The sequence below is a fragment of the Salvia miltiorrhiza genome, chromosome 2 (genome assembly GCF_028751815.1).
Source record: "Salvia miltiorrhiza cultivar Shanhuang (shh) chromosome 2, IMPLAD_Smil_shh, whole genome shotgun sequence".
NCBI classification, from domain to species: domain Eukaryota; kingdom Viridiplantae; phylum Streptophyta; class Magnoliopsida; order Lamiales; family Lamiaceae; genus Salvia; species Salvia miltiorrhiza.
Window position 1 is genome coordinate 63,350,463 of NC_080388.1, and position 11,060 is coordinate 63,361,522.

Sequence of the window (11,060 nt, forward strand, 5' to 3'; positions counted from 1 at the left end):
ATTGTTCTATAAATGTGTGTCTAAATTTAAATCCCGTATTCGCGACCCCAATATGGTGATAAGTGGAAATACATTAACTATAGTATTTGGTAATTGCTAAAGAATGGTGCTCAGTTGAAATAAGAAGAAAAATAGAAACTGCCTAGAACTACCTAGCTAGCACCTACATGGATTTAGGTATGAATTATTAAGAACAATAACTATATATCAACACAAATTAAATGGAGTTTGAACCATATATTGTTAAAAAAACATTTAAATGATATATATATATATAGAAGGGTTCAACAGATAAGCTAAATATTGTGGAGAATAGAGAATTCGTAAAATAAAAACGAACAGATCTATAATTTTAATGAACATATCAATATACCACATGAACAACAATTTGCCAAGGGTTCGAATCCTGCTGGTGGCGAGTTTTTCTTTATTTTTACTAAATACGACTGTTCATTACTTATATTGATTTGTTCGTAAAATGAATAGATTTGTTCATAATGAATAAAAATATAATTCTCTATTGAACTCAACCCTATATATATATATATATATAGTGAGAATTACTATTTTTGTGAGAAATGAAAATAACAAATAAACTATTAAATAATATTGAATAAGCTGCTTATAATGTATGAATAGTTGTAATTATGTTAATTGGTAATTTCGAACCAAATTTAAATGATTATTCATGCATTACTAACAGCTTATTTAACATTATATATTGACTTATTCATATTAATTAATCATTCTCACAGCATAGGATCATTCTAATTATATATATATATATATATATATATATATATATATATATATATATAATTTAATATGATTGTGTTGAAATTCGTATTTCCATAGATAGATCTAAGTCATTATCGATCAAATCATCTAAACCGATTTTCAAAATTTTATGCAAAATAAATGATGTACAATATTTTCAACATAAAAATTAATGACGTACGAACATATACATAAATTTACAATGTACATCTATATATTAGACTAACGGTAAAGTGATTAATGTGTACAGTTAAAAGCTTCAAGTTCGAGTATACCGCCACCCGATTTTACAAAAATTATATCCAACAAAAAAATATATTAAATGATTAATTGTATATTGTGTCTCAAAGTTACACCGTTTCTCAAAAAATATTTCGCCGTATAAAGTGCTGCAACGAAATGATGAATCATCTCATCAGATTTTTAAGTGGAACAATTTCGTTTTATTAAGTGAGATGGAAAAAATATCCATTTAATAATACAATAAGGTGACTTATCAACGTGTCACCTAAGATTATACTCCCTCCGTCCCAGCTTTTTGTATCCACTTTTGTATACTAAAAGTGGATACAAAAAGCTGGGACGGAGGGAGTATAATGAGATTTTTTTTAATGTTAAAAATTTGAGATTTTTTTAACAGAAAACAAAACTTAAGAGATATTTTATAAAAGCGATGAAAATTATAAATACAAAATATAATTAAATTCATCATAGATTCTTCTAAACTCGACGTTTGACTTAAGGAGCCGTCTCCCACCACGATCCACGGTTGTTTGATTTTTCTCCGCACACATTTTGTAATCTCTTATTTAGATCGTGAAATTTTCACTTAGATCTCAATTTTAACCATTTATTTAATGTCGATAAACACCACATTATTAATTATTATTACTTTTTCTCTTACATAAGGGTGGATAAAAAGAAGAGAGAAAAGTCAATGAAGAAACGATAAATGAAATTAAGTTAGTGTAATGAAATTTCCACACATCATAAATCAGAAATTAGAAGGAAAAAGAAAAAGAAGTAAAAAAGAAAAAGAAAAGGTAGAATGTATGAAGTAAAAGCCAGCCATCAAATCCCTATTTATAACTGTAATAGATCTAGTTTCGGACACCTCCATTCACACCGCCAGACCCATCATTCACATATTTCATTTTTCACATACATTCACACACCGCCACTCCGAAACCGCTCTCCATCGGCCGCCCTCCACTCCGCGTGTGTGTGTGTGTGTGCGCGCGCGCGCAATCATCGTATGTGTCTGTGGAGTGGTGAAGGAGGAGATAATCATACATTGGATTGTGCGTAAGTTATACTGAATCCGAATTCAGAATTTCAATCGCCATTGGCGGTCCTGTTTCGCGGATCGTGATCTGCGCATTCGAGTTCTCCGTCGGATCTGGATTCTTCGCGCCGGGATCGTACATTTCCCAGTGAGTCAGTTCGTTCAATTTCTTCTGGTTTTGCACCCACCGATTCATGCAATCTTCAAATTCTAGTATTTGCTCTGTTTTTTAGCTGTTGGTTTGAATTAGGTTTAAATTATGAGCTGAATTCTGTGATTTACGTGCGCATATGTGAATGATCTTGCCCTCATTGATGATCAGAGGGATTTTTTGCTTTAATGTATTCGTGCTTAGTTATCTATAGCTGAATAGAAAGGGGATGGAGATACCATCGCAGGGAAATACTAAGGTGCTTGCTTATCAGTGCAGGCGATAACTACATTAATATCACCGGTCTTTCATTTTTGTATCTATCATCATAATCATCTTCTTATTCTTCTAAATTTGGCATCATCTACGGCTATGCCCGGAGTTTTTTTCTCAGGATGATAGAAATGCAGGAAACAGTAATTAATAATTTGGTGGGCCGTGGCCCGTGGATTTGTAGCCTTTTCCGTTAAAAAGGGCGACCTTAAGTAATCCAAAAACGCGTAATTGATAAAATAGATTATCTTAATTTTGTCAAAGTGAGAAATTTATGTAATATTAGAGGAATTCTGCCAGTTTAGAACGCAACACAAAATGCAGGTTTTGTAAAGTTGATTAGCTTTAAAAGTTTTAATACACTTAATATACTAGTAATTACTTCGTTCTTTGACCAAATCTCAAGTCATGAGTATTTTATTATAAAAATAAACAGATGGTACTGGCGGTGGAGAAACCTCGTGAAATGCTGGGGGCCCACATGCTGCCTGCTCTCTTTGCATTTCCTTTTCTTTTTTTCTTTTTTATTTGGCGAGTAGTGGAGGGGCAGCTATTAGAATTTCGATTCATTTCGAGGTATAAATTAGGTGTTGAATTGGAGGGCTGGCTTGACTGTGGATATCCCTCGTTTAATGTTAATTAACCCATTCCGATCTAATATCTTAAAGCCTAATTCAGTTCTGAAAGAAACACGTCAGTTAAAATATTTATTAAAAAGAAACGTGGATCGGATAGGATGAACCAGTCGCAATGTAACTATAATTTTTTTCACTAACTATATCATAAAATATGTTATAGAATTTTGTTTATTGCGACTCGATTTTCATGCATGTATAAAATCAATTCTTGCTGAAGTATTTATTTATTACTATATACAAGGTGCGGATTTCATAATTCATTTAGTTATTAGATCTGTGTTTGCGGAATGATAAAGTTTTCTTGAGGCTAATTTGATAAAGTTGTACTCACATTTGCGCGTGAAAACTAGAATTGCAAAAGGATTAGTCTTTTTCTATTTCTTTTTATGGACCACGATAAAACAAAATTTTGCCACGAAATAGAAAAGGTGGAAGAGGAAATTAGTACTAAGGTCCACCTTGTTTCTGGGTACTCAACCCCTTTCCAGTACCGTCACCATTACTCATGCTTATCTCAACACATGTGTGAGTTAATTTGAGTTTACTCCTTCGATTTAAATATCTGCCGGTGAAGGAAAATTCGTACTTTACGAGCGATCCGACTGAAGAAATTTAAAAGAAAATAACTTAAATCAATTGAAGGAAAAATTTGGGTATTATGCTGAATTTTGAAACTTTGGAGATCAGACCTGTGGGCTTGTATTGCGTCTGAGAATTTGACTGAAAATGTTTATTAAGCTCACCAGGTCTCCGTCTTTGTTGGGTATATCCGAATTGTAAGATATTCGACATAGCAAATAACAATGTCTAAGAAAAAATAGGACCAAAGAAGATTGAGATTTTCTAAAGGGAAAATAAATAAATATTGCGAACTGTTCAAAAGACTACAATTATGATGTGTCGGTTACAATTACGAAATATTTGTACATGTTTATTGGAATGCACACCATATAGTAGATTGCTTCGAGCTGTAATTAATTGGCGTGCGATAAAAAAAAGTGATGATTTTTGTTACAAATTTTATAATTGCCGTCGAGATTTAGAACATGTTTTATGCTGTTGGATGAGAAGGATAAGTTTAGACAGGTATCAACATTTAATGACATCATTCAATAAAAAAATACTAATACTCCACTATTAAAGCGTTGTTCTCAACATTTTATTTTCCTCTTTAAAAGATCTATTTCCTTCACTGTTAATAGCAAATTAGAATAATCGCTTTCGGGATTTTATTTCCTTATCTTTTGCGATTATCATCTTGCCATCAATAACTGAGCAATGGTGAAGATAAAAATAAAAAACGGAGGATAGTAAAAGGTCAAAACTCACAATGCAGGAGTGTCGGCTTCAGTATTTTTCAAGATGGAGAGAGAAAAATTAAACAAATAAGTGTTGCAATCTCAGTTTTTACTTTTTTTCTGGTTAGATTTCTCATTTCTTGGACTTATTTAATTAGTTGGATCTTGATTCTTGAATGCTTTTGCATTTGTAATATTTTATAACTGTTTGTTTATGCATTGTCCTTTTACTGTTGATTCTGATCTAGAATTGGAAAATTCAGAAAATAATGGCCGAAACGGAGGTTTCAAAGGAGGCATCTAAAGTGGTTGCAATTGAGGAGAAATGTGGGCTGGACATGAGCTCTTACCAGGATCTACCCAAGCCCGACAGCAACGGGACCAACCACCATAACCAAGCCAATGATCTTGACAACTCATATGTTTTTGTTACTGGGGCTGATGGCCTGCCTGATGGTGCTCCCGATGACAAGGGTGTGGCTGTTGGGGTTTCTAATGTTCCACCTCAACCTGAGGATTCCCAAAATGGAAAACTTGGTGAAGTTAGTGAGGAAGATCAGCACCTGATTGAGGGGGAGAATGGGGAAGTTGAGCCGAGCAACGGGGACTCTCACCTAGTAAATTATAGTACCTGCAAGCATGAGAGTTCCCATGAGGATGGAGAGGGGGTCCAAGTTTCTGTTGCTGATTATGGGGAGGTGAATACTTGTAAAATTGAAAGTTCACCGAAAGCTGAAGTTAAACTTGAGGATTCAGATGGAATAATTGAAAGCGTGGCAAAAGCTGAGGGGTTCCAAGTTTCTGTTGTTGATTCTCAGGAGGTGCATACTGGGAAAACTGGAAGTGTGGCAGAAGCTAATGTTAAACAAGTTGAGGATTTGAATGGAAAATCTGAAAGCATGCCGGAAGCTGAGGTAGAGAAGGCTGTTGATCGAAATGGAGAATTTGAGGGCATGGGAGATGGTGAACAAGAGAATTTTGATGGTGTTAAAGTAGCAGAGTCCCCTCCTTGTCTTGTTGACAATCAGGAAACTCAAGTTGGGGCTTTAGGGTTAGTAGCAGAAATAGAAGAGAATAGAGAATCACGTAATAATTTTTCAAACATCAATAGTTCCCATAGTCCCAATGATGGTGAGAATCAAAGTAACGCAAGTATAACTGAGGCATTGGAACAACAAAGATCTCAAGATGTGGTTGTGGATGGAGATGAGCATGAATTGCAAAATGTTTGTGTGGAGGCTGAGAATGAAGCAAAACCAACCACAGAAGTTGCAGAACACGAAGTTTCTACATCAACTTCCCTGGGTTTTGATTCAGAGTCGTTTTCAGTTCACAATATGGACAAGATCCTTGAGGTGGAGGCAAAGCCAGATTTGAGCTCAGATGTACTTCAAAATCAACATGGTGACTCTGGGGTTAGTAACATTACTCAAGATATGGTGGGAGAGACAGATGAATCAAAACCTGTGGTGAGTAGTACTGATTCTCATGTGCAAACTACTTGTGACTTGGTTTTAGAAAAAAACAATGAGGACTTGTCTGTACCTGAAGCTGATAATGGTGCTCAATATCATGAAGAACCACAGGAACTACCGGTCATAAGCAGTACTGATACTCAAGTGCTAACTACTTGTGACTTGGTTCTAGAAGAAAAAAACAAAGATTCATCTGTATCTGACGTTGAAATTGGTGCTCAATGTCATGAAGAATCACAGGAACAACCTTTGGTGAGAAGTACTGATTCTGAAGTGCTCACTACTTGTGACATGGTTTCAGAAGGAAAAAATGAAGATTTATCTGTATCTGAAGTTGAAGATGGTATTCAATGTCATGAAGAATCCCAGGAACAACCTGTGGTGAGTAGTACTGATTCTCAAGTGCTAACTACTTGTGAATTGGTTTTGGAAGAAAAAAACAAAGACTCATCTGTATTTGAGGTTGAAGATGGTATTCAAGGTCATGAAGCATCTCAGGAGCAACCTGTGGTGAGTAGTACTGATGCTCATGTTCAAACTACTAGTGACTCGGTTTTAGAAGAAAAGAAAGAGGAGTCATCTGTATCTGAAGTTGAAAGTGGTGCTCAATCTCCTGAAGGATCTCAGGAACAACCTGTTGGTTGTGGAGCATGTGATGATACTATGCCATTTGAAACCTTGAGTGAGGTTTCTGTCCAAACTCAAAGCTATCCAACACCAAATGCTCATGCACCTCAAAGTGAAATTGAAGTTTCTGATGTTGAAGAAATTGGAAAATTCTCTTCTCCTTCTGTTGTTGGTCCAGAATCACAAATCAATGAGCAAGTAGTTCCAGGTCATGGCAGTGGGATAAGGTGTATTCTAGAGGAGGCAAACTCGGGATCTGACTGTGTGCTTGACACAGTGGTTCCAGAAAAGGAAATAGCTTTTGAAGGTGGTGAGGCACATTCTGAAACTAAAGTCTCAAGTGGGAAATCAGAAGCAGGAGATAGCTCACCAGAAACGTTTGTTGTGAAATCGGAACCTGATGGTCATGTTCCCGAATTTTCTGCCATAATCAGTAGAGAAAAGACTGATGATGTGACTGTCTCTTGTAGAACAGAGATTTCTGATAGCTGTAATGCTAATTTAGAAAGTGTGGTGAGCCTTGAGTTGGAGGTAGATGGCGTTGAAGATGTGGAAGATCAACTGGAAGGTGCTGCAGAGAACCTGTTGGAGCAAGAGAAAGAGAACATTGAGAATTCTCAGAATGAAGAAACCTCCGTGTCTTCAGTAGGGGTGTCCACTACGAGTACTACTGATGGAGAAGACAAAAGTATCAAGACTAAAACAAGGCCATTCAACTTTTTGATTAGGACTCCAAGATTTGATGATGAAAATCTTAGAGAACAAATTAGACTTGCAAAGCTGCAAGTTGATGAGAAGACAAGATTGAGGGATGCTATTCAACATCAAATCCAAGAGAAAAGAGTAAGACATATATTTCTTAACTTCCCCTATTACTTGATCTCAAGAATTATGCACTTACATTATTGAGTTTTCCTACTTAGCAGGCCAACAGTCAGATTCATGGTATTGATTATGAGTACGCCAAAAGTGAAGGTAGAAGTGCTCGGAAGTTGGTTAGGTCAAAACGCACAGAAATAGATTCTCTTCAGTCTGTGATCAACAAAGCAAAGAATGCATTATCCATTGAGGATATTGATAACCAGGTATGCATTCTCCTGCCCACATCTTTGCATGTTGTATTGAAATTGTACTATTTACACCTCAACTTATATGTATTGTAAGAGCATGCTGTGTTCAATTGAATTACATCGTTTTCAGAATAAAATATTTGCTTTTGTGAATGATTGAACTTCACCTTTCACCAGATACATAATATGGAACATATGATACAACATGAGACTCTTCCCTTGAAGGAAGAAAAACAATTTATTCGTGAAATCAAGCAACTGAAGCAACTCCGAGAACAATTGTCTTCTAACATGGGTAGCCAAGATGAAATCAAGAAGGCTCTTGAGCAGAGAGAGGACATTGAAGAGCGCTTAAAGGTTTGATTACCTCATTATTTATGCAATAAGTTTAATAAACATTAGTTATACCTTTTTCCTTTAATACGAGATTTGAACTTTATTGAAAGAAATATGCACAGTTATAACTTATTATATCATGGTAGAAGTTAGGTAGACGGAAAGGTCTCTCATGTTGACTTAAATGTGTTTTGAGTTTCTAAAGTGGACTGGGTATGTGCAGGTTCTAAGGAAAGAGCTTGATATTCTAAAAGTTAGAGTCGTTAAGGCTGAAACAATTGCTACAGAAGCTGGTAAAAAATATGATGATGAAAACAGAAAGGTTAAGGAACTTCAAGCTCAATTTAGAGCTGCCAATGATGTCCGACAAGAAGCATATGCTCAGTGGCAGGATTTAAGAAAAGAACTCTCAAAAAAGGTAATGGGAATCCCCACTTGTTTAATTATTTTAGTATGAGAAAATTGCATGTACATTGTGTTTAGACAATGCCACACAAATATTAATCATGGAAGTATATATTTATGATTGATTCTATACTGTTAGAATGGCATATGCATCCACAGACCATCAGCTTTTGAATTCTACTTTGGCCACTTTGTAGTATTTGGAGAATGAAGTCAAACAGACTGAACAGTGAAATATCATGAATTCTATGATGTTCAAATTAGATTTTAGAATTATTTTAATGATATTAACTCGTTAAAAATCTTACATTATTTCCTACAAGAAATAGAGATTCTCTCAAACAAATATTGATCTGTGAAATTTAGGAGATAACTGGAAATTAAACATCATTGAAATTTAGTAACAAGAAAATGTGAAATAATTTAGTAGATGAGGGGGACAAAAAAATATCATTTCAATTTGGTAGTATACAGGTCAAATGGTCATGGAACTTGGTAATCTCCCCAGCCTCCTATGGATATATAGAACAATTACTGTGCTCTGGTATATTGCACTAAAATTGGAAAGACTAATGTGAAAATTCATGTATCAACAGCTGTGATGGCAATACGAAAAAAGGTACTGGACAGTGATTATTGTATCTAGGAACACCCTTTACTTAAAGAAGCTCAAAAGTGACCCTTAATTTGTAGAGCGCTGTAGAAACACATATTAAGCTCTTCAGTCTTCATATGTAACTTAGATTTGAAGAAATTGAGAGAGTAGTGTGTAAAATTGTTTTAGAAGGTGATGTAATAAGTTTGTTGGCCTGGTGTATGGATATCAGGAACTGAGAAATGCATAGCTAGTTGCATAAATTCTTCTTCTTCAGTGACTCGGTGTAATTAAATAACTAAAATTGCAGAGCAAATACTTTTTCAAGTACAAGGATGATGCTGCTGTTGCCAGCAATTATGCATTTAGCAGGGATACAGAAGCACTTTATTCCTTGTGCATGAATCAGGCAAGTTTTGAAATTGAACTCCTAGTAGTTGATGTTTCAGTTAAGCCTCCTAACTTTCAGCATGCATCTTGATTTTATAGGTTGAAAATTTTATGGAACTGTGGAATACGAATCCTGAGTTTCGTAGCGACTACGTGAAGTTCAATGCAAGGAGTAATGTCAGGAGATTTGGGACCTTGGACTGTCGTTCACTTGGACCTGACGAGGAGCCACCTACCATACCCAGTTATGCTGATGAGAGAGGTAACAAGATGGCCTCAACACCAGCCAAGGTTGATCTAGCACCACAAATTCCAACTATGGAGCTAACTCAAAAAACAGCTACTGAAAAATTGACCGTAGATACTAAATCAACTAAGAAAGTGACAGAACCCAAGAACCAGAAAGTAGCGAACGTGCCTGCTATGACTGTACAAGTAAATGGGTTGGATACTCATACTGGAAACCACCACACCGATGAGGAGCCTATTAAGTCAAGGGATGAGATTGAGTCGATAAGGAAAGCAGAAGAAATGAGAAGAGAGCAAGATGCAGCAAAGTTGAAAGAGCAACGTCGCTTGGAGGCACTTGCAAAGGCTAATGAGGCTCGCGAAAGGAAGAAGCGGCAAGCAGAGAAGATGCAGCAAAGAGCAGAACTGAAAACACAGAAGGAGGCAGAACAGAGAGAAAAGGTGAAAAAACTAATTTTGTCTGCCCCCTTTGGTTTCCTTTTCCCATTCTATAGAATGCACAGCAGCAGCAAGCAAATGTCTTAGCATAACAATCCTGATAATCTATACATGAATAAAAATTCTGCAGGAGAGAGAGAAGAGACTGAGAAAGAAGGAAAGGAAGAAGGCTGCAGGGACAGATGCTAATGATAGCAACAATTGTGAAACAGCGGCAAGCTCTGAAAGCGCCACTGAGAATAGCAAGGACATAGACGTCAAGGACACAAGTACTGCAGCGGCTAAAAAGTCTCAAAAACCTTGGTTGGCTGCAAAGCAGAGTAAGGCAAAATCTCTCCCCCCACCTCTTCGTAATAGGAACAAGAAAAAACTGCAGCAGTGGATGTGGGTGGGCATCACAAGCTTCATTATTTTAGTTCTTTTCTGGCTGGGAAACATAGGCGTATTCTCCAACGTAGCTCTTAAGCGCCGAGCCCCCGTTTACTAATTTGCTTTTGCCTCAACTGAGTCGGATATGATCGCATGTTTTTGGATACACATAGGTCCGGATTCTCATAATTTCAATCACCATCTTTGTTCAGATTATAGCTATGGAATATCATTGAGTTTTAGTTTATATACAGGACAGGTTGATAGTGAGAGTTGAGAGGTTGTCTTGATTTGTATGGAACACAAACATTTCAATGGTGGTGTTGCTTGGAAACTGCCACTGGGTATACTATGATACGATTGATTGTTCAGTTCCTCTCTCTCTATTTCAGATTGAAGCATAATCTCAACTCTATTATCTATTTAGTTTAAAGATTGATGCAATCTTCATTTATGAGTTGCAGTGGTCTCTATGCAAGAGACATCACTCATTTTTCGGTTTGCTTTTATAGGCTAGTACGTATAAGGTGAAAATTTTCTTCCATCGACATGCTTAATCTATACTATTTTTATACTAATACATTAATATTAAAAATGTGTTGGACCTAAAACCTCAATTACATATTTAATTTTAAAAGTAATTGTGTAAATTATATTTAGAAGAATATATTAATTCATTAGATA

At 35.9% G+C, this 11,060-nt stretch overlaps 1 protein-coding gene across 6 annotated transcripts; it reads left to right on the top strand.

The window, feature by feature from the left end:
* The first annotated feature begins 1,766 nt into the window (after positions 1-1,766).
* LOC131011034 (uncharacterized) lies at positions 1,767-10,747 on the top strand. 6 transcript variants are annotated; one of them, XM_057938771.1, is made up of 8 exons: positions 1,767-2,210; positions 4,686-7,367; positions 7,448-7,609; positions 7,772-7,951; positions 8,154-8,348; positions 9,241-9,339; positions 9,420-10,010; positions 10,138-10,747. In XM_057938771.1, exons 2-8 carry the CDS (start codon positions 4,692-4,694, stop codon positions 10,492-10,494), a joined length of 4,260 nt encoding a protein of 1,419 aa, XP_057794754.1. In that variant the 5' UTR covers positions 1,767-2,210; positions 4,686-4,691; the 3' UTR covers positions 10,495-10,747. The 6 variants fall into 6 exon arrangements, with proteins under 6 accessions (XP_057794754.1, XP_057794758.1, XP_057794757.1 ...); XM_057938775.1 differs by having other exon boundaries at positions 7,451-7,609; XM_057938774.1 differs by having other exon boundaries at positions 1,859-2,210; positions 4,671-7,367.
* Positions 10,748-11,060: the final 313 nt, after the last annotated feature.